The 23945-nt window shown below is 49.5% G+C and overlaps 1 protein-coding gene and 1 long non-coding RNA gene across 3 annotated transcripts; one reads left to right on the top strand and one right to left on the bottom strand.

Annotated features, from left to right (window-relative positions):
* Positions 1-356: 356 nt before the first annotated feature.
* Capns1 (calpain small subunit 1) lies at positions 357-9136 on the bottom strand. The gene is made up of 11 exons (XM_020168722.2): positions 8991-9136; positions 7537-7738; positions 6498-6531; positions 6118-6207; positions 5894-5951; positions 5733-5797; positions 3539-3607; positions 3360-3438; positions 3101-3217; positions 975-1033; positions 357-858 (listed from the first exon to the last, which is right to left on the bottom strand). Exons 2-11 carry the CDS (start codon positions 7719-7721, stop codon positions 832-834), a joined length of 783 nt encoding a protein of 260 aa, XP_020024311.2. The 5' UTR covers positions 7722-7738; positions 8991-9136; the 3' UTR covers positions 357-831.
* Positions 9137-18568: 9432 nt separating this feature from the next.
* On the top strand, positions 18569-20975 carry LOC141418229 (uncharacterized). 2 transcript variants are annotated; one of them, XR_012442917.1, is made up of 2 exons: positions 18569-19189; positions 20606-20975. It is a non-coding gene; the product is annotated as an uncharacterized lncRNA (long non-coding RNA). The 2 variants fall into 2 exon arrangements; XR_012442918.1 differs by having other exon boundaries at positions 18569-19258.
* Positions 20976-23945: the final 2970 nt, after the last annotated feature.

Raw genomic sequence — 23945 nt, 5'->3', positions numbered from 1 at the left:
CCTGAGCTGGCTTTGAACCATAGTGCTCTGATTTCTGCCTCCTGAATAGCTAGGATTACAGGCATGAGCTACAGGCACCTGGCCCTAGCCCAGGTTTTAGAAGCAGCAGCAGAGCCATTGGGTGTCTGCATCCCAGTCCGATCCTCCAAAGGACCTGGATGCATCTCAGCCAGAACCAGGGTACAGCTCATCAGGAACCCAGTACGAGGGGGAAAAAAAATGTAGAGAAGAGATAAGCAGGCCCAGTGTGAGGACAGGCAAAGAGACACATAAGCCACCCCCACCCATCCAGACTCCCTCCTCCCTGGAGCCTCAGCCAGCCATCCCTCAACTCTCAGGACAGGAGGCAGACCCCATAGGGAGCAGCAACTGGGGAGCATTTATTTCTTCCTGGGCCTGGCAGGTTGGGAGCAGAGTACAGGCAAAGGCACTAGGGGGTGTGGACCTGAATGGCTTGCAGTTTATTTGACTGCCTGGGTGGTAACTGCCAGGGTGTGTGGGACTGGAGTAATCCTCCCATTACCGAGACAGGGCCCTTGGGACATGGAAGAAACATGAGGCAGTGGAGAGGGTGTGAGGCGGGTGTGGCGGGGTGGGGTGGGGTGACCCTTGGGCAGAGCACTCTAGCATGGTGCAGAGCCAGAGGGAACTCTGGGAGGGGCATGCTACAGCATGTTGGGTCCTGGCTGCTGACTAGAAGATGGGTACCTGGGGCTGGGAGAATAAAAGGGCTGTGGTGAACAGGACGAAGACCACAGGAGATCAGCCCCTGGGAGGGTTCAAGGTGGCTCGATGGCAAGGCGGTGAGGGGGGCAGGTCTGGGGGTTCCATTCAGGAATACATAGTCAGTTGCAGCCACTGGAGAGAGGAAGGTGTAGAAGTGAGGAGCAGGAAACCCCAGATGCCTCACCCAGAAGCTACTGGGAAAGTAGGATGGAGAGGGCTGGAACTCAAGCCAGGATGGGGTTTCTTACCTCCTGAATGTTCACCTGGATATGTCCAGAGCCGTCTTTGTCAAGAGATTTGAAGGCACCTGGAACAGAAAGGAAGATTTTGGTAAGAAACAGCAGGGCAGGGGGGATGAGATGACTGGCTTTTTTTTTTTTATTATAGCATACTAATCATATACTAATAGCCACTACTGCACTGACTCTTACTCTCTGCCAAGCTCTGTGTAAAGTGCTTTGCATGTAGTAATTTAGTCTGGTTCTATAAGATAAATGTCTGGGTTTTTTGGCGGTACTGGGGTTTGAACTCAGGGCTTTGCTCTTGCTAAGCAGGTGCTCTATCTATTGAGCCAATCTCCAGCCCGTTTTGCTGTAAGTATTTTTCAAATAGGCTACCCAGGCTACCTGAACCTGACCACCCTCCTATTTGTGCTCCCCAGCTTAGCTGGGATCACAGATGTGTACCACTGCACCCAGCCATTGGTTGAGATGGGGATCTCACAAACTTTTTGCCCCTGCTGGTTTCAAACCACAATCCTCTCAATTTCCACAGCCAAGTAGCTAAGATTACAGGCTTGAGCCACTGTGTCTGGCTATAAGTGTCATTTTTAAATGAGGCATATGATATTACTTAGTGGTGGAGCAATCCTGCCTAGCCTGCATGAAGTCCTGAGTTCATAAATAAGTAGTAAATAAATAGAATGAAACACAGAGAAGTTAGCTGATTGCTGCATGTCACACAGTAAGGAAATGCAGAAATTGGGACTGGAACCCGATCCTAGCCTCCCACTAACATCTTCACATCTCCAGTTCCAACCCAAGCAGGTGGCTCTGCAGACTCTACTTCCCGCCCCTAGGGTTCACTGCGGTCCCCACTCCTGCCATGAAACTCAACTCCATGCTCCCCACCACAGCCAAACCAGGCAAAGAAGTGCCTACACAGGCGTCACCACCCATGGTGTCCTGGACACCATGCTCATTGCCATTACTTTGGGCCTTCTTGCTGGAAAATCCAAGGGCCACTCTCAGGCCTTCTCATCCATGCCTTTTGTCTTCCGCCTACTGTCCACTCCCACTTCCCTTGGCACATCCTTTTTTTTGAGACAGGGTCTCACTATGTAGCCAGCTGGCCTTGAACTCTCAATCTTTCTACTTCAGCCTCTCAAGTGCTGAGATTACAGGTGTGTACTACCACACCTGGCTTTCATACTCTGCATTGTCTTCCCTGAGTTCTTGGGAAGCCAAGGGGTCTTCCTAAGCCAAACTGGACCCTGTCCCTCTCCTGCCCAGACCTTTCCATGGCTCTCCAGTGTCACTCAGGGAGTCTGGGCACACCTTGGCCTTGGCACTCATGGCCCTTGACCATGCCCACCATCCCTGCCTCCCCTCACTCTACTCAGCTCAGACCTGAGAGATCTGAGTTCAAATTCCAGTTTACTAGCTGAGTGGCTGTGAGCACGCAATTCTGCCTCCCTGGATCCTAGGTTCCTCATCCATAAAATGGGGCAATAATCCCTGTTTCTCAGGATGCCTTCAGAATTCAGTGCATTGATGCTCTAAATGCCCTCATGAAGGCTGGGGTGTAGCTCAGGGGACAACTTGTGCTTAGCATGTGCTAGCCCTTGGGTTCGGGACAGAGGAAGTGGCTCCCCTGACTTAGTCCCTGTTGACCTTCCTGGTGGTCCTGGCCTCCCTATCCCACCCACCTCTCTTCAGCACACCCTGAACTCACAGTCAAACCATAAGTCTTCTCTTTCCCTTCTAGGGCTTTGCACAGGCTGTTCCATCAGCCTGCGACACCATTCCCTGCCCTCTCACAGGCTCTCTTCCTCCTTCCTCGGGGAGGAGCCCTCCCTGACACCCTGGGCTACGTCAGGTACCTCTTTGGTCTGAACACGCCCCTGGGCTTCCGCCTTCCCCTCACAGCCCCAATTACTCCCACCAGGCTCCTCCGTCCCAGTCACACCAGTCTTAGCTGTCACTCCTCGGTGACTTGTCAGTGGACAAGCTCCAATGCACTATCACCTCCATGAAGGCAGGAACTGGCGCCGTGGCCCTAGCATTGCCCAGCTCAAGGTCAAGTTTGGAGGCACCCTTGTTCCCTGGAGGTTGAACAAATCCCCAACCAGGAAAAGAGCTGCAGCATCACTCACGGAACATGGCATCCAGCCTGACCAAGCAACTGATGAAGTTGTCGAAATCCATGTTCCCGCTCTCGTCTGAGTAGCGCCGGATGATCATGTTGTAGAGATGCTCGTTCAGGTGGAAGCCTGAGAACGTTCAGTCCCTTAGGTGTGGGGGCCACACAGCCCAGTCCCCTCCCAGGCCCCGCTCTCAGAGCCAGACCAGCAAAGTGGGGGCATCTCAACCATCCCTGCCACCTGCCACCTGCCACTTCCCTGCCAGCCCCACCTGCTGCCTCAAAGGCCCCTGGGAGTTCATTGCTACAGATGGTCCCTGATCGGTCAATGTCGAACCGTTTGTAGATGGCCTGTGGGGATAGAGAGGACCGGGTCCAAGTGAGCATCATGGGTATGGTGTATCCATGGCTGGGGGGCTGGGTGCTCAAGATCTCAGAGGCTACCACACACCTGCCACTTTTTGATGTTGTTCCACAGGTACTTGAACTCTTCAAAGCCCAGCTTGCCTGTGGTGTCACTCTAGCAGGAGATGGTTAAGGACAGTGTGACAGCTATACCCAGTTCCATGCACTGTACACACTGGGAACATGACAAATAGGAAGCCAGGGAACCTCTGGTGAGTGTGCCAGCTCCATTCAACACCTGTCATGTCACCTGGGGCGTGGTTTTAGTTTTCATTTTATCTACACATATTTCTAAACAAAGACTGTCTTTAAACATAACCATGGGAAATGGTACTGTACTTCTCCACAAATTCCTCATCTGGAGAGAACTGTTAAATTTATAAAGTTACAAATTTATAAAATAGCAACTCAATTTCATAAATGTTAGGGCATGTTACAAAAAATGCATGTCTTGTTTTTTTTTTTTTCTTCTTTTTTTTGTGGTACTGGGGTTTGAACTACACGTGAGTCACTTCACCAACCCTTTTTTATGATGGGTTTTTTTGAGATAGGATCTCACGAACTATTTGCCCAGGCTGGCTTTGAACCAGGATCTTCCTGATCTCTGCCTCCTGATTACAGGCGGAGCCACCAGTGCCCAGCAAGAATGTCTTTAAACTAAGGAAGTACAGCCAGGAGTGGTAGTGCATACCTGTAAGACCAAGCTGAGACAGGAGAACAAGTTTAAGGCCAGCCTGGGCCATACAGTGAGTTAGAGGCCAGCCTGGATTAATAGTGAGACCCTGTTGCAAAAAAAAAAAAAAAAAAATGGACAAACAACTCTAAGGAAATAAGGTGGTAGAAAGTACCTCCCAAGCTGGTGGAGTGGCTCAAGTGGTAGAGCGCCTACCTAAAAGCATAAGACCCTGAGTTCAAACCCCAGTAAGTACCTCCTGGGTTTGTAAAAAAAACCTAAATGAGAGAGGCTGGGGATACAGCTCAGTGGTAGAGTATGTGCCTCTGGGTTCAATCCCTAGCACCACCAAAAAAACTCAAGACAAACAACTGAGTGACTTTTGGTATAAAGCCCTGACATTAATGAATTCTCACTAAATAACAATGGCCAGAAAAAAAAAATAATGCCAAGATTTATCAAGCCAACTAAGACACTCGATACTGTAGTAAATGACTTAGGAACACCTGTTTTGTCACTAAGCCCTCAGTGCACCAGCCCTACAAGGATTATATCCAGAGAAGGAAACAGATTCAAAACTGGAAAACTACTTAGGACTGTAATGCTGTTATTACCAGGTGTGGTAGCTCACGCCTGGCGTCCCACCCACTTGGGAGGCTGAGATCTGGAGGTTCAAGGTCAGCTGGGGCAAAGAGTTCTCCAGACCCCATCTCCAAGATAACCAGAGCAAAATGGACTGGAGGTGTGGCTCAAGTCGTAGAGCACATGCTTTGCAAGTGTAAAGCCCTGAGTTCAAATTCCATCCCACCCAAAAAAGATCATAACAGCTAATATGTATAGACTACTTACTTTGTGCTACACACTGTGCTAAACCTTTTGAACACAGCGGTGGTTCAGTGACAGCATTATCACCTGTCCCACTTTACAGACAGGGAAACTGAGGGACAAAGAGTCAGTACCCTGGCTAAGGGACAGAGCTTCGAATGTTTTAACCCTGTGTAATATGTATCATGATATGACATATATGTGTGTCCATGTATTCTCCTATGTGGTAAGTGTGCACGTATCCAAGATCTGCTAATAACTAGCCCATGTGCAAATATATATGTGAGTTTCTATGTACATTCCTTCATGTATGTGGAGATGAGCCTGATATGTATGTATTACTCTTTTTTTTTGTTTTTTTTGGCAGTACTGGGGTTTGAACTCAGGGCCTAGCACTTGATAGGCTGGAGCTCTACCTGACCCCCTCTGCCAGCCTGTACCATTTACTCTTACTTGTAACTTGGGACAAATGACTACTTCTCTCTGAGCCTCAGTTTCCTCACCTATAAATAATTGTGTCTGTCAGGGTATCCGTGAAGTTTCAATCCACTAGCCTAAGAAAAGTGCCAGCTGTGCCTGCTGGTGTCCTTATCTGTGGCCTCATGCCTCCAGGTGGGGTGTGTGTTCTCATGTGGACATCCATGCCTTCAGGTATGAAAGCTATACCCTGGCTGTCCCGAACGTGCTCTCAGAAAACTCCTTCTTCACCCAGAGCCTCCCCAGACTGTCCCCAAAAGGATACATCCATCACAGCCACCATGCTGCGACATGTATCAATGCCAAAGCCATCAGTTTTCAGATCCGGATCTGAGGGGAACAGGTTGAAGGTCAGAGGCCAGAGATCACAGCCACCCCAGCACCTATGCCTTGCAACCCTCCCACGCCTTGACCCTGGTCACTCACGTCGCGTCACAACCTTGTTGAGGATGTTCATGAGTTCTGTGGCACTGACCTCCATGTCCTGTGGGCGGAAGTCAGAGGCCGGTGAGGGGAACTAAAAACGGCCTGGACGGGTTAGGAAGGACAGTGGGAACTTTGGGATTGTCACGGTCAAGTGTGTGTACAAGGGCACACCAAGGGACGGCACAGAAGGGTCAGGGCTGGACCAGAAGGCCCTGGTTACTTACATCTCCAGCAAGCTGGGCAAAGAGCCTCCGGAACTGCCGGACCTCCTCACTCTCGTTGGCCTCAATGTTGGAGTAATGGGTGCGTGGGGGCTGCAGGGGGGGCAGATCTCAGGGCACGTATGGGGAAGGGGGCCTAGCTCCCCACACCCAAGCACCCTAAAAGTCAGAGTGGGCTGGGAAACCTGAGGACCAGGAGAGTAACGGGCAGGCAGTGAATGGGACGTGAGACACCCATGCTGACACCCATGCCTGACACCCATGGCTAAGTCTGGGGACTTGGCAAGGGAGAGACTGAATGGCAGAGGAATTCCCTAAGTGTTCGGGGGAACCTCTCTATTGGAGCAGCCCTTGAAAGACTCTGGTTATGGAAGGCAGCTTACCGGGGGCTCGGGGTTGTACTGCGCAGCTGCCTCGCTGAGGGGAGAGAAGGAGGAGTTAGCGCCAGGGGGCGGGGCCTCCAACGGGCAGCGCCAGCAGAACGGCCAGCCAACCCTCACATTCCAGCCCTCCACCCTCCCTGTCCCTGTCCTCACCTGTCCCACTGCACACTGGACTAGTCCAGCCCCTCCCTCCCTTCAGCAGACCAACTCCACTCCCACGGTGGAATCCACCCCTGCCAAGGTACATCACCCAGTGGCAGGTGTCAGAATGATGGTGACTCCACTCAATCAAAACCCGAAATCCCACCCAGACTCCACAGGCCCGGTCCCTTAAAGATTCACTGCCTAAAGGCTCTGTCCAGGTCCCTGGGCCTCATCCTCCTGAGGTCGCAGGACCTTACTCCATCTCTTCTCCTGAATGTCTGTCTTCCCAACATCCTGCTCCAGCTCCAGTAGGCCCCACCCCTTCAAGGGATCGCTGCTAGGTGACCAAGGCTAATTAGACACCCACGACCTGTCCTCCCCCACCAGGGCATTTTTCTCCATTAATCCTGCTACTTCTCGACCACGCCCAGCCCTTCATGGGCCATTCTCCTATGCCATTAGGCCTTGACCTCTCCTAGGCCCGGCTCCTCGCTAATGCACCCACAACAGCAGGCCTCACCTATGTCAAGTACTGCCCCCAGGAAGGGTCACCCAGACTCACTGGCTCCGCCCCTTTAACGTTATTCTGAAGTCTAGCTAATGAACGCCACACCCGGTTACATTAAGCTCCACATACCCCAAACCTGGACATGTCTCCTCAAAGCCCACATCCTATTTATCGACCCACACAAGCAGACTACACCCGTGTCAAGCCTGTCCCGATGAACTGACATCAACCTCTTAAGGGGTCCTCCCCTTAAGGCCAGGCTCCCTGGCCTAGATCAGAAGCCCAGCCCAGCCTAATTAAGGCTCCCAAACCGTCTCCTGCTTAATAATCCCATTTTACTCCTGGTGGACCACGCCCCCCAGGCCCCGCCCCTAGACCCCGCCTTACCTGATGGCGCTAATGACTCCGCCCAGGATGCGCATGGCGGTCCCACCGCCTCCTCCTCCTCCTCCTCCCCCGCCGCCGCCGCCGCCGCCCCCGGCCCCGCTGATCAGGCCCCCCAGCACATTCCCCAGGCCCCCGCCTGCTCCTCCGCCGCCGCCGCCCTTCAGGAACGAGTTAACCAGGAACATGGCTGCGACTCACACTCCTATAGGGGACAAAGGGGCCAGGTAGCAGCCTCGCCCAGAGCCCGCCCTCTCCTGCAAAAATACGCATTTCCGGCAGCTGGACTTAGGGAAATGAGACTTCGGGGTCGGGGCGTAACATCAGGCAAGGGGTCTAGGGATAGGAGCGGAGGACCAGGTTAAAACCACTTGGGATTTCACAGGTCGGGCTTGACATCCTGGATTGAGTGCATGCATAGGCACCATTAAGAGTAGGGGTAACAGCAGGGCGCTGGTGGCTCACGCTTGCAATCCTAGATACTCAGGAGGCAGAGATCAGGAGGATCAAGGTTCGAAGACAGTCCAGGCAAATAGTTCGCGATACCCTATCTTGAAAAAACTCATCACAAAAAAAAGGGTGGAGTGACTCAAGATGAAGGCCCTGAGTTCAAACCCCAGTACCGCAAAAAAAAAAAAAAAAAAAAAGGGTTACAACCGGGGTGGCTCACGGCTATTAATTTAAGCTACTCAGGAGATAAGAAATCAGGAGGATCGAGGTTCGAGGCCACTCCCTAGCAAATAGTTCTTGAGACCCTATCTCAAAAATAACCAGCACAAAAAAAGGGTTGGTGGAGTGGCTCAAGTGGTGAGCACCTGCCTAGCAAACGTGAGGCCCTGAGCCTGAGTTCAAAGCCAGTACCGCCAAAAAAAAAAAAAAAAAAAATTAGGAGTGCAGTTCTGGTGAGAGTGCTACTGATGTGGACCCCACATTGGTGCAAGGTGTGCCCGACGTGTCAAGTCAGAAATCCAGACCTCCAGAATTGAATTTAGGGGTCTTGGACGGGTGGGCGGTGCGGCTCAGAGATTCTCAGGGCGGGGTTCAGGAAATTCCTAATATGGGTTTCAGCATTTAGGTCCTCAGCAGCGAGATTACAAATGTCAGCGCTGCCTCTGTGGGGCTCGGCCCTAAAATCGTGGCAGTGCGCCCCGAGGGCCCGGGATAACGGGGTCCCCACTGAAACTGGGGGCACGGATGTAGAATCGCGGTTCTGAGCGCCTGGAGGAAGAATTTACAGGGTGTCTGTCCAATCTATGGGCCCGTATTTTAGATCATGAGACCGGGGGTAGGAAGGGGTTCCCGGGACGCGAAAACGAGGGTCGGACAAGGCCTTAGGGTTCGGATCTGAGATCAAGGCTCGGGAGAGCCCCAAGGCCGGGACTTTAGGACCCCCCTGGGTCCGCGGGCTGCCGATTCCCGGATTTCGAGGTGCAGGGGGCGTCTGGGGCCTCACTTACCCGGCGGCCCGGCGGTCCTCGGTCTGCTGCTCCGGGCCTCCCGCTGCGTCCGGCTCGGGAGGGCGGGGCCGTGACTCAGACCGCCGCTCTGGGTTAGGAACCCGCGGGCGCCCAGCAGGCATCCGCGCGGTCCTAGAGCCGGCCTCGGACACTGCGCCTGCGCACGGCGGCCACGCTCCGTGTAACGGGAAGCGGGCGCTTGTGGCCGGGCTCTGCGCTTCCAGCACCGCAGGTTCAAACCCTGCCCAGACTAAATCGCGCTTCCAATTTCCGCTCCGGTGCAAGAGGACGCATGCGGAGACTGAAGCTCCGAGGGAACACTCCCGGTGGCAGAGTGTGAATTTTCGCCTGAGGGCCACTTCCACCCGACCACGGTGTACGGTCCGCTCCGAAAGGGACTCGGCAAGCTGCCCCTATTCTTGGCCTGGACCAAACTTAAGAGCACCAAGGGAGCCCGAGTTTCATTGGGCTTACAAGCTGGGGGACAGACGCCTGAATCTGTGACGACAAGCCAGAGCCAGGATTGCTGCTGCCCACCTCACCCATGTCCCTGCACCCCAGGGTTCAAGGGTCACCTAAGTTGTTGCCCCAGTCTCTAAAGACCATATGAGCATAAGTGTTCATATGGTTATTTGAGACCAGGCGTTCGGTATCCCAACCCTGTCCAATTTGTACCTCCAGCCTGGGTGCCCCGCCCTTTTCCTGGGTCCTGGGCAGTTTGGCTGTCTGGCCCTTGGCCACTCTCCTGGGGGCTGTGAAGCTTTGCTTTGAATCCTGGCTTTGTCGCAGGATTTGGACAATCCCAAATCAGTAACTTTTTTTGTGGGACTGGGGTTTGAAGTCAAGACTGCATTTGCAAAGCCTGTACTCTATGCTGGAGCCACACCTCCAGTCCATTTTGTTCTGGTTATCTTGGAGATGGGGGTCTCAGGAACTGTTTGCTCCACTGACCTCGATCTCTGATCCTCCTGAACTCTCAAGTAGCTAGGATTACAGACATGACCCACCAGCACCTGACTCCAAAACAGTAACTTGAGCAGCGATTTTCTCAAATGTACAATGGTTATAGGGGTTGCACCACTCCTTACGAGGCCCTATCAAAATTCAGTGATAAACACTGAGTAAGCACAGCTGTGCCTGGAACCCACTTGTATCGCTCAACTGATGGCCTCTCAGTCATCCTAAAATAATGCTTGGATAGCTGCTGCAACTCGTCCTCAGGACAGCCTTGTGGGATGAGTGAAATTTGTTTTCCCCATTTTACAGGTAAGTAAACTGAGGTTAAACCCAGGCAGCCAGGCTCCCTACTCTGTATGCCTAACCACACACTTCAATGACTCTTCAATGATATAATTATTATGATAATAGCTCAAATAACAAGATCACAGTACAGTTGCACCTAATGCCTCCGGAGGGCATGCTGGGGCCCCGCCAGGCCAGGCAACTGCTCTGCAAGCCTTATAGGAGACAAGATGAAACAGGAGAGAAAGGGAGTCTCTGAAAGGCAGGGTCACCGAGGGTGGTGACCGGATTCTGAACCTGGGCTTGGCTGATGGTTAGTCATTTGGTGTGACTAATCCGGATCCCTCTCACCACACCCCTCCCTGTCACACTGAGCCACTTCAGTTCTCTATCCTGTCCTCAGGCTCACTTGCTACCAGGCCTCTGCACAGGCTGTGCCCTATGCCCGGAACACCTATTTGTTTGTTTGTTTTGCCTGTTTAGTCAGGCTTGGGGTGTCAGCTCAAAAGTCTCCTCTTTTAGGAAGTCTCCCTGTCTCCATGCCCCCCACCCAAAAAAAAAAAAAAAAAAAACTCAGTTGAGGATGCTAGTTTCATGCTCCCAAACTTCTTGTAGAACTAAAAAAACCTGCAGCCTGAGGTGGTAGCACATGCCGGTAATCTCTGCACTCTAAGAGGTTTGAGAGTTCCAGGCAGCCTGGTCTGCATAGTGAGGCCCTGTCTCAAAACAAAAACACAAAAACAAAACAAAAAACTCCTGTTTCTCCTAACTCTTCTTGCCCAACACAGCCATGTTGCATTAGTGCTGTCTCCCTGTCTCTTAATCCTGGGCAACCATGTCTTAGGTTTTGATCCTCCTGTCTGTCCACTGATGCCATTGGGTGCCTCCCACACACACATACACACACGTGCATAGCTTTAAATTCCATTTTTAGGCTATCAGCATCCAGATTTCTGTCTTCAGCCCAGACAGCCAACAGCCTGATCTCCAGTCTCCTACATTCTGTCGTCTGTCTACCCACCATCTCTGTGGAGGATAGCAGGGCCGGGGTTTTAGAGGCTGTTCAAGCCTCACACATCCCAACTGAGCTCCTGCCTGCCTCCCAAGCCCACTCCTTAACCAACTTGGTCCACAGCGTCTCTGTCCTTCCAGGGACTGAGAGTAAGCACCACAGCTCGTCCTTTACTTCTGCCTCCTTTACACCCACTCCAAGCTATCAGCCAATCTTACTGGAGCAGGTACAGAATCTCAATTCTTCCTGCCACCCAGGCCTGGCCCTCCTCCCTTCCTCCTTGGCCATTGCACCAGCCTCCTCTCTGGTCTCCTGCTCCCATCTCTGTCCCCCCAGTGTTCCCACCTGCAACCAGAGAGAGTACATGCACACCTGAGTCACATCAGGACCCTCCTGGCTCAGGGCCCTGGCCCAGCCTCACCTCACTCCACCAGAGTCAAAACTCTCACCCCCAGGGGTGTAGCTCAGTGATAGACTGCTTGCCTGGCGTGCGAGGCCTCTAGCCTTGGAAAACAAATAAGTTCTCATCCAGTCACCGAGTCCCTACTGATGTGCCCTGTCACCTCTCTGCCCTTATCTCTGCTCCTTAGGAAGATCCTCTCCTATCGCTTCTCCTTGAGAAGGAGGCCCACTAGCAGCTTCACCTGGATGTTCCCAGCTGAACCCCACAAAGCTCAACAATGGGGCTGTGCAAGCCAGCGGCATCCAAACAGCAGCTCTTCTGGCACATGAGGCTGCAACTCCACTGCCAAGCCTTTCCACCTTAGTGCTACCTCAAGTCTGCATATCCAGTGAGCTCAGGAAAGTCTTCTCAGATCTCTGATACCCTCGTCATCCCTACAGTGCTCTCGTCGTTTATCCCTGGCTGACACACTGTGCGGTTTGCTTGTTTCTCATCTGCCCTCTCCACTAGAATCTGAGCTTTCCAAAGCTAGGGTTCCTATCTGTCTTTTCTTCCTTTCCTTTCCTTTTCCTTTCCCTTTTCCCTTCTCCCTTCTCCCTTCCCTCTTCTATTCTCCCTTCCCTCTTCCCTTCTCCTTTTCTCTTCTCCCTTCCTTTCTCCCTTCTCTTCCTTTCCCTTCCCTTCCCTTCCCCCTTCTCCCTTCTCCCTTCTCCTCCTTTCTCCCCCTTTCTCCCTTCTCCCTTCTCCCTTCCCTTCCCTTCCCTTCTTTCTTCTTTCTGAGATAAGGTCTAGCTAAGAGTAGCCCAGGCTACTCTTGATCCTCCTGCTTCTGTCTTCCAATGCTGGGATTACGGAGGTGTGCCACCATGCCTGCCTGCTCTGTTTGCCTTGCTAGGTACTTGGTTCTTCTTTTTTGTTGTTGTTTTGGTGAGACTGGGATTTGAACTCAGGACTTCACACTTGCAAAACAGTTGTTCTACCACTTAAACCACACCTCCAGTTCTGTACCTAGTTCCTTTTTTTTTTTTTTCCAGTACTGGGGCTTGAACTCAGGGCCTACACCTTGAGCCACTCCACCAGCCTTTTTTTCCTGTTAGTTTTTTTTTGAGATAGGGTCTCGAGAACTCTTTGCCTGGGCTGGCTTTGAACCGTGATCCTCCTGATCTCTGCCTCCTGAGTAGCCAGAATGTACCTAGTTCTTGAACAGTACCTTGTACATTTTAGGTACTCAGTAAATATTTGTTGAATGAATTAAATGCTCCATGTGATTTTCTAATTGAATTTTTGGCACTACCAAGGAGACAGTACAACAAGCATTGCTGATACCCCTCACCACTTCCCAGACTCCTTTGAACTCAGGAGTGGTTATATATCTTGTTTTGGCCAGCAAGTGAGTAGAAGGGTTGGGCATACCACCGCCCTTGCAGAAGCATTGGAAAAAGTGCAGGTCAGGTGTAGGGGTTCACGCCTGTAATCCCAGATACTCAGGAGGCAGAGATAAAGAGGATCACAGTTTGAGGCCAGCCCAGGCAAAAAGTTTGTAGACTCCATCTCAATCAATGGCTGAGCACAGTGGCCTGAGCCTGTCATCCCAGGTACTTGGGGAAACACAAACAAATGAATGGTGACCCATCCAAGTCCAGGCATAAAAGCAAAACCCGATCTCAAAAATAAAAAGGTTGGAGGTGTGGCTCAAGAGAAGAGTACTTGCTAGACTTTGAGTTCAAACCCGAGTACGTCCAAATGAACACACAAAACATACAAATAAATGTTTCCTTCAGCCAGCTGCTGGTGGCTCATGCCTGTAATCCTAGCTACTTAGGTGTCTAAGATCAGGAGGATCACAGTTTGAAACCAGCCTGAGCAAATAGTTGGAGAGACCCCATCTCCAAAATAACCAGAGCAAAATGGACTGGAGGTGTGGCTCAAGAGGTAGAGCGTCTGCTTTACAAGTGCATAGCTCTGAGTTCAAACCCCAGTCCCACCAAAAAAATAGCCATTAATGTTATAGTGGCACCAAGTACTAAAGACAAAATAGGGATGCCTGAGGCTAATGGGACTGGCTGGAGTGACTGCTGTATAGACAGATGGTGTGGATATGGTTTAAGTGCATTTCCAAAGGTTAATGTGTTGCAAGCTTGGACCCCAGTGTGACAATATGGGAATGATGAAACCTTTAAGAGGGGGACCTAGTGTGAAGTAATTAAGTCATTGGGGGTTCTTGGAAGGAAATGATGCATTTTTATTGGGCCTCTGGTTATTTCCCCTGAAGGGGTTGTTTTATAAAAGAGCAAGATTGGCCCCTGTTGGCAATAACGGCGCCAATAGGTTTCAGTTCTTACTGCACCCTTAAGCTTCTGTTTTCCAGGGTCACGGTCCTGCCTGGAGTTTAGCTTGAATCCCCCTTCTGCCCCAACCTCCAATCAGCATGAACCATAAGATCCTAACCAATCCGATCATGCTGAGTCCCACTGAGGGGTATTTAAGCCCCTGTCTTTCCTGCTTCTTCCTCTTGGCTCTCTGCTCTCTCCCTCTCCCACCCGGCAATAAAGAATCTCTTGGCCAGATCACTCCTCTCCACGTGGTCACTTTTGGGGCCTACATTTCTAACAGCCCCTCCCCCCTCTCTGGTGTCTTATGATGTGAGCTCGCACACACTCCTGCCATGATGCCATCTGTCATGAGACCCTCAACAAAAGTCAAATACGGGGCTGCCAGATCTTAAGTTTTTCAGCTTCCAAAACTGTGATCTAAATAAACCTCTTTCTCTTACACATTTCCCAGGATGATGTATTTTGTTACAGTAACAGAAAACAGACTAATACACATGTCTTGCCAAGGCCTCTCATGACCCTGTGAGAAAGCAAGAGAAGTTTAAGAGATGTGATGTCATTTGCCTGAGGCCACAGGGTGGCTGGGAGAGCCAGGTCTGAACACAAGTATGGTTATCCCAAATTGTTATGTGATGACCAGATTCCTGTCCCTCCCCTGATCCCTCTCCTCTCACAGGCTCCCTTGTTGCTAGGCTCTTGTAGCACCATGCTGACATAGGGGGTTAGGCAGGGAATTAGGATGTTAATTAAAAAAAAAAAATTTATCACAATTACAACCTGGCCTTTTTTTTTTTTGGTGGTACTGGGGTTTGAACTTAGGGGCTCCTAAGTGGTAGGCACTCTACCACTTGAACCACTCCACCAGCCCTATTTTCGTGAAGGTGTTTTTCGAGATAGGGTCTCGTGGAACTTTTTGCTTGGGCTGGCTTTGAACCACGATTCTCCTGATCTGTGCCTCCTGAGTAGTGCCTGCCATTACATTTTTATTAGTGTATATTAACTGCATGAAGGGAGCTCACCTTGATATTGCCACCCATGAACATACTGCACTTTGATGAGCTTAACCCCCTCTGTTAAAGAATGTTCTTTACAGCGAGGAGGGCTGTTTTGAAAACTTGACCACCAAGTCGTTGACCTTCCATCTGTGGTTCTGGCACACACACACACACACACACACACACACACACACACACACAAGAGTAGGGGTCTATGTGGTCTCCTCTTGGGTTCAGTGGGCTTGTGACACTTTGGTCAGCAGAGGTGATACTGTGTGACTTCTGAGGTGCTATCAGAGAAGGTCAGAAAAGGTGTTCAGCTCTCAGAACACCTGCTCTGGAGAAAGTCAACCTGCCCTGGGAGGGACTTTCTGGAGAGGCCCAGGGGAGGTTCTCAGGTTACAGTCCTGTCTCCAGCAACCAGCCTACAGCCAGCATCTCTGCAGCCAAGTTGGTGAGTCACTTTGGGGTATGCAGCCTAGCCAGGTGACACTCAAATGAAGGGCTCTTAAGGAGGAAAGTGCCAAAGCATTAGTGGACATTATTATGCTGTTTGTCTGTCTCTCTCTCTCTGTCTCTCTCTCTCTCTCTCTCTCTCTCTCTCTCTCTCTCTCTCTCTATATATATATATATATATATTTTTTTTTTTTTTTTTTTTTTTTTTTTTTTTGCTGTGCTAGGGATTGAACCCAGGGCCTCAGGCAAGTGCTCTACCACTGAGTCATACTCCTAGTCCTTGGACATATTTTAAATTACCAAAAATACAGCCCTGGGGTGGGGGCATCGCGTCTGCCTAGCAAGCACAAGGCCCTGAGTCCAATCTCCATCCTGCAAATAAACACACACACACATAAGTGGATACAGCCTAGCCTGGCCCTGGAGCAGGTCTGGAATGTAAATCCGTGAGCGGGCCAGGGGTACGTGACAGCAGGGGTGGTGACAGCATGGGGAACCATGCTGTGCTGTCTGCCCTGCATTTGCCCCCGGTAGAGTGTATGTGGGGGCAGCTCACCCGCCTCTTTCTCTCAGCATCCCAGGCTGAACTTCTGGTCTCCCCTGGATTCACGGAGATGGTTAAGTGGGAAGCAGGGGCAGATGAAGGCAGGAACAAGAAGACAGGGCAAATCTCCCATACTTCCCTGTGGCCGTGCCTCCTCTGCAGCTCTGGCTCCTGCCAGACAATTCCACTGTTTTCCCAGCTTCTACTAAGTGAACTGGCTCTGGGGACACCACCTCCTCTCTCCAGCCTACAGTGACAGCAAGTTCTTGTTACTGTGCATGTTTTTTTCTTTTGTTGATACTGGTGTTTGAAACTCAGGACATACACCTTGAGCCACTCCACCTGTACTTTTTGTTATGGGTTTTTTCCAGATAGAGTCAAACTGTTTGCCATGGCTTTGAATTATGATCCTCCTGATCTCTGCCTCCTAAGTAGCTAGGATTACAGGGATGAGGCACCAGCACCTGGCTATGCAGGAGTCTTTGAAGTTAAAACAATTTTCATAGCACTACTAAGATGTGTTCTGGCTTTTCCAGTCTTATTCTTCCATGAGTGTACAGTTTTAGAGGCTCCATGATACTCTTCAAAAGATCGCGCACAGCATGTATGAGAATCCATCTCTCTTTTTAGCCAGACCTCATAAAGATTTTCAAAGTGTAGAATAATACTCTTATAATTATTTTTCTTTCTCCCTCCCTCCCTTCCTTCCTTGCTTCTTTCTTTCTTCTCTCTCTCTCTCTCTCTCTCTTTCTTGGTACCTGGGTTTGAACTTAGGGCCTTACAATTACTAGGCAGGCGCCCTGCCACCTGAGCCACCCTCCAGCTCACTTTTAAATTTTTCAAAAGTTATTCATAACAATTTTTTTCAAAAATTTTATTGTGACAAAATACACATAACATAAAACACATTATCACACCATCTATCTCCAGAACTTTCCTTTTTTTTTTTTTTTGTGGTACTGAGTCTTTACACCTTGAGCCACTCCACCAGCCTTTTTTGTGTTGGGTATTTTCAAGACAGGATTGCACAAACAATTTGCACAGGCTGGCTTCGAGCTGCAATCCTCCTGATCTCTGCCTCCTGAGTGGCTAGGATTATAGGTGTGAGGCACTGGCACCAGGCTCAGAACTTTCCATTTTGTAAAACTGAAACTCTACACAAACTAATCAATAGCACCTTCTCTCTTCTAGCACATGGAAATTACCATTCTATTTTCTGTCCTATGATTTTATTTATTTTATTATTGTTGTGCTGGGGTACACTGTGACATTTAGTTCTTACGATATATCATAGTTGAATTCACCCCCTCCATCATTCTTCTTTATCCACCCCCTCATTCCTGGAATAGTTTCAACAGGTCTCATTTTTCCATTTTCATACATGAGTACATAATATTCCACCATATTCACCCTCCCACACCCTCTCCTTATACTCTCTTCCCCTCCCAATGATGCCAACCCCCAGTCCTGTTTTACCTTCCTGTCCATTTTGGAAAAAAGACATTTTTGTTTGTTTAAGATAGCTATCTTTTTTTTTCTTTTTTTTATTGTTTTATTATTCATATGTGCATACAATGAAGATAGCTATCTTAGTAAATATTAACATGCAATGACTAATTATTTTATTGTAGCTTTGGTTTGGGTTTTGGGTTTTTGAGATCAGTCAGTCTGGTTATGTAGCCGAGGCTGGCCTGGAACTCACTATTCCCCTGCTTCAGCCTCCTGAATACTGGGATTACAGGCGTGGGCCACTAGGCCAGGCTTCCAACATTGGATTTTAACATCTCAAAGACAACCAGATGGAATGTGCTTCCTGATGGAAGAACTCAACACTTCCATCAGGAAGTGTTATATACCCTTAAAGTATATTTACCCCAAAACTGAACCTTAATCTGACCCAGTCTACAGTAGAGCCAGTACTGGCTCTACCAGTCTATAGTAACCAGTAAGGGAAGAGGAACATATTAAAGGATGCCAAGAGGTGCAACCAGCTAACAGAAGACTATGGCAAATCCCCAGAAAAAAAATGAAAGGGCGAGGAGCTCTTGCAGAATAAAAGACTTGAGAGCTTCCACCTGAATGTAGCCAGTGGACACTGGACTGTGATTTGCACAAGCCAACAGTCAAATGACATTTTAAGAGCTGGGCATGGTGGTGAACAAATGTAATTCCTGCACTGGGGAGTGAGGCAGAAGGCTCCAGAGGAGACCAGCCTGGGCTATATAGCAAGACTTTTTTTTTTTTTTTAAAAGACATTTGTGAAACACAGGGACTTTTAAATGCTGATCCTATGTTACGTTAAAACTAGTGCAATTTTAAAAGGTGCAATGGAGATCATTTGTTTTTTTACAGACCCACACAGAAACACTTGCGGATGAAATGACAAACAAGATTGAACAAACAAGATTGGCCGTATGTGACAATTACTGAAACGGAGTCAGGAGTCCGGAATCCTTGCAGAATCCTGATACTGTTCTAAATTAAAATCCTTTAATAGGTTTAAGAAAAAAGGTTTTTTTTTTTTGTACTGTGGCTTGAACTCAGGGTCTACATCTTGAACCCTTTTTTTTTTTTTTTTTAATTTTGGGTATTTTCGAGATAGGGTCTCACGAACTATTTGCCCAGGACGGCTTTGAACCCCGATCCTTCCGATCTCTGCCTCCTGAGTAGCTAGGATTACAAGCGTGAACCATTAGCGCCCGGCTTGTTTTCCTTCAAGACGAGATCATCTTGAAACTTGACCCGCCATTGAGGGCCCACTATAAACTCCGGTAGGTGGACGGTTGAGACTCAAGGCAACAGAGCGGAGGAATGCGGCCCTGCACGCTCAGGGACGTAAAGTGACGTAATCTCGCTGCTACTACGACGTCCTGAACGCTGTCTACAGCACCGCCCAGACGCTGTTGATACTCACCGCCTAAAATCTCCAACTGCGCCTGCGCAGCACCGCCCACCGCGCGGGGGTCAGCCACACCTCTCCACCCACAATTCCCCGCGCCACAAAAAAGGGGCAAGACTTCGTGTTCAGGCAGGAGGAAGATGGGGGAGGGTGTCGCATGGCTTTCTGGGAAGTGAAGTTCTTTGGCTAAAGCAGGAGCTGCAGTCCACGATGCGGGCCCGGTAGTGCGCCGCGCGCGCTCAGCGGTTGAGCGGTTCGCTGCTGCCTACTGGTGATAGATTTATGGCCGTGGCTTGGGACGCCGGGGATGCAGAGGTTTGGGAGGACAGGGTAGTCCTGGGAACGTCTGAGAATCCTTTCCTGGGAGGAAAGATCACCAGGAAGGTGAATGAGGGTGGGAAAAGGAGCCGGTTTAGAAACTGGGGGCAGGGCCGCCGTGAAGGTTAAATGCAGCCCGCGCGGTTACTGTGGGCTGCATAGAACACGTTATTGCACTGCAGCTAATTCGTAACGAGTAAGCATTCCCCCATGGGCCGGGCACTCCTGGCTTGTATCAGCTCATTTAACTCTCCGACAGGGACTGGCATCGCTCGCCCTATAGGAATGCTGCTGGTCGGAGAGCCGGGGGTTTGACTTGGGCTTCCCGGCTCCAGGGCCTTCGCTCCTCGTCATTAAGACTATTGCTAATTACATCTCTCCTGACTAGTCCCATATCCCGTTTGTAATCGGCACAAAAAACAATTTAAGAAGCCGTTATTAGCTGGGAATCCTTAAATTAGCGATTTAGCCCCGGTCTAAGCGAAGGCTGCATTCAGTATGTTTGCTTAGCATTGGACTCAGGTCAGCATAAATCACCAAATGTCCCTCCATCCCTTCCTGGCAGATTTTGGTAAATTTGTTTTTGGGGGGGGAGGATTGAACTCAGGACCTTGGCTTACCAGGCAGCCACTCAACTACTTGAGCCATGGCCCCCAGCCTTTTCTGATTTATTTTCTGAATAATTTATGCCCAGGCCAGCCTCTATCTCAATCTTCCTATTAACACCTCCTATCTGGGATAACAGGTGTGTGCCACTACACAGGCCTCAGATTCGGTGATTTTTTTCCTCACTGACTGCCACCAACCTTATTAATAATAGGATATCATTAAAAACAAAGAACAAAAACCCCCAGCAAGGTGCAGTGGCTCATACCTGTAATCCCAGCTACTTTGGAGGTCAAGATCAGGAGGATTGCAGCTGGGGCAAAAAGTTTTTGAGATCCTATCTCAGCAACCCCCCCCTTTAAAAAACCCGGTGTGTGCCATCAACCCCTCTCTGAAGGAAACATAAATAGGATTGGGTCCAGGCCACCTAGACATAAATGTGAGACCCTATTTGAAAATTCATAAAGCAAAAAGGGCTGGGGGTATGACTCAAGTGGTAGAGCACCTGCCTGGCAAACACAAGGCCCTGAATTCAAACCCCAGTACTACCCAAAAAAAAAAAAAACACCCAACAACAAAAATCAATGTTCAGTAATTATCTTTGTACTTGTCTGCCTTTAACTCTCAATTCATGGGTGTGTTCCTGTAACTTAAACTGCTTTTGCCAAAAAGCACTGACTCCTTACTGGGACCCAGGAATTAGCTAAAAAGCAGGAGAAAAGCTTGGAATTCCTGCCTCTGTTCTGTATCTGTCTTTGCTCTAAATCGTTCTCTCTGCACTCCCTTTGCAATCACCTTGGGCTCCAGGAAGGACGGGACTGATCCATAACATCTTCATTACAAAGGATTAAAACTACCCCAAAGGATCAGCGGAGCCTTGCAGGACACAGATCACTCCCAAAATGAGGGCAGTTACCTGTAATGATGAGACTGCACCATGGAGCAGGAGTCATCATCTCTTGGGAACCAGATTGCTCTCTTCAAGTGATGACAGTAATAATGTCTCCAAAACCCAGGAGAACATACACACACCCTTCTCCCCCTGCCCCAGTTCTTTCTCTATTTAAACCTAAGGCTGCTGTCTGTGTCTTGAAGGTGGCTGAAGATGGGCTGAAGTTTTTACTTGGCCCCTACTGTGGCTGCCCCTTCTGTGTAATAAATCTTTCTCTGTCCTTTACCATGTCTCTTTATTTGGCATTTATGGACCAGTGGCCGGACCTGGCATGTGGAGGTTCAGGAATTTGAGCCTGGGGCCTAAAACTCCAGTTTCACTTCCAGCATCAGACCTAATATTCAGTGGGGGCTTAAAAACATAGTTTAAAAAATGTGAGGAAAGCCTGGTGCTGGTGGCTCACGCCTATAATTCTAGCTTCACTGGAGGCAGAGATCAGGAGGATCGCAGTTCAAAGCCAGCCCAGGGAAATAGTTCAGGAGACCCTATCTTGAAAAAAACCCTTCACAAAAAAGGCCTGGTGGAGTGGCTCAAGGCGCAGGCACTTTAGTTCAAACTCCAGTACCATGGGTGCGTGTGCACGTGCACACACACACACACACAAAATGTGAGGAAAGTGTTGGCCATTCACTGTCTTTCATCTGCACTGATCAGAGGATTTATGAAATCAAGTGAGGTTCACTTTGTTCTCAAAAGGGTTAAATTCAGAAGGGGCTTGGTGGATGGGTGCTGGTCAGTTGTTGGCAGGAAGACTGAACTGGTCTGCAGGAGAGAAACCCAAAGCTCCTGTCTGCTGCTTCCCCTGAGCTTATGGATCGAATGACCAGTAAAGGGTGGTCAGTGGTGGGGACGCCAACATCCATGCTCCTCTTTAAATTTTTTAAATATTTATTTTGCAGTAGTGGAGACTGAACTCTGTGCTTCACGCTTGCTAGGCAGGCACTCTACCACTTGAGCCACTCTGCCAGCCCTTTTTTATGTTGGGTATGTTTGAGAATAGGGGCTTGCTTTCATTTTGTCCAGGCTGGCCTTGAACCACGATCCTTCTGATCTCTGCCTCCTGAATAGCTAGTGTATGGTCCTCTTTTTAATAGGAATGAATGAGGCGGGCTGCCAAGCTCTGAAGCGTGTTCAACGTGTACTACATCTACAGGGCCACGTGACTGATGAGTTCTCACCCATGCAAGATGAGAAGTGAAATATGTGCCTCACCTCCACAGCAGACTTTAAAACAATACAGAGAACCTTCTCCACACCTCCTCCCTCCCATGTATCAGTGGAAACCAGGTAATTTCAAGCTTGAGGAAATGATCAAGCCAAAGATGGGAGTCTGGTGTGTGAATAACTGCACTGAGGTTGCTGGTGACCACCCAGAACATCTCCATTGGGTTGTGTGTGTATGGCGGTGGGGAAGCGGTATTTGTTACAGCAGCTAGTGTTATGCCAACACACTGACCACCATCCCCCTCCTCTCTGGTACCTCTGAAGACCTTAATACTTGCAGGGGACAATCTGGTTCCCATGAAATGACTGCCCCTGTTTGGAAGAGATTTCATCATGGGGTGATCTTTCTGCAAGGCTTTACTCTTCCTGGAATCCATGGTGACTGCAGGATTAGGACAGTGACTGGAGACTTTCAGATGCCTTTTTGGAGGTTTCTGGAACAAGACATTGTAAAAGCTGGCATTATAAAATGCCTCATTTAGGGCTGGCAGAGTGGCTCAAGTGGTAAGAGTGCCTGCCTAGCAAAGCATGAGGCTCTGAGTTCAAACTCCAGTGCCGCCAAAAAGCCAAAGAAAGATGCCTCAATTACTCTTATTTTTGTGCCTTCGGCATGGAAAGGGGATAAGATAGGTTAGGTATCACCAGTCCTTAGACAGACACACCTATGTGCAGAGTTGAATCTGACCCAAAGTTTTAAGACAAGACAGAGGCAAAATAAAGGCTGGGATGCAAGGTTTTTATCCTTGTGCACTCAAGGGAAAAGGCATCAGCAAAGCAGTTTCCAAGTGCCCATTACAATCCTATGGGAGTACCTCTGCAGCCTGAGCTTAATGTGAGTCTCGGGGCCTCAGTGCTAATTCTGCTGGAGTCTCTGGCTGAACTTAGTTTGGTATGTGTTGTGGTTTGGATCTTAGCTGTTCCCCAAAGGCCCATATGCTAAAGGTATGATTGCCAGCCTGTGGCGCTATTGGGAGGTGATGGAGCCTTGAGGAGGTGGGGCCTAGCTTGAGGTTAGGTCACTGGGGGTGTGTACTTGGAGGGGATAGTGGGGTCCTTGCTGCTTCCTGCCTTTTTCTCTTTACTTCCTGGCCATCAAGAAGTAAGCTGCTTTTCTCTGCTATGGGCTCCCTGCCATAGCCAAGGCATGATACTCTGTCTTGCCACAGGCTCAAAAGGAACAGAGCCAAAAGAATAGTGGGCCAAAGAAACTTTTTTTTTTTTTTTTTGGTACATTGACTTAATTTTTCTGAGTGGGGTATGTTCTGTAGGTGTATTCTTTTTTTTTTTTGGCGGTACTGGGGTTTGAACTCAGGACCTACACCTTGAAACACTCCACCAGCCTTTTGTATTGTTTTTCGAGATAGGGTTTCATGAACTATTTGCCTGGGCTGGCTTTGAACCGCGATCCTCCTGATCTCTGCCTCCTGAGTAGCTAGGATTACAGGCGTGAGCCACTGGCGCCCAGCTGTAGGTATATTCTGTATTTGACGTCAGTCTCTAAGTGTATGTGTTTGTGTGTGGCTTCCAGGTGTTAATCTGCATGTTACTGGGTGTCCCATGTTTGAGTGTGAGTCCGGAAGTGTATCTGTGTGCTTCGTGGCGGGTATCAGAGCACATAGCATCAGGCTCTGTGTGGATGCGAGGGCTCCCCACCCCCACCTCCTTCTTTCTACTCTGGTGTTCCTGCCACTGCTTCCCAATTCTCCAGAAGTTATAATTAATCAACTACAACAATTAGGTAGTCCCTCGAACAGTCATCCTACCAGGAATTCCTTCCAGGAGCTCCTGAGGGACTGTGATTATACATGTAGACACATGCATGATGGGGTTCAGGCTCCCCCCTGAACACACAGGTGCCACACATCACATACCTGAGAGTATGGTGTTCTCTGCCAGATTCTAGAATACTATGGAGAGCAGCTTCATGCTAATGGTGCTTCTAGTTCTTTAAAATATGAAATAGCACGTACA

This window comes from Castor canadensis, chromosome 16 (assembly GCF_047511655.1).
Source record: "Castor canadensis chromosome 16, mCasCan1.hap1v2, whole genome shotgun sequence".
In the NCBI taxonomy this organism is placed as follows: domain Eukaryota; kingdom Metazoa; phylum Chordata; class Mammalia; order Rodentia; family Castoridae; genus Castor; species Castor canadensis.
Note: the sequence above shows the minus strand (reverse complement) of the source record. Positions and strands in the feature narration are given on the sequence as shown.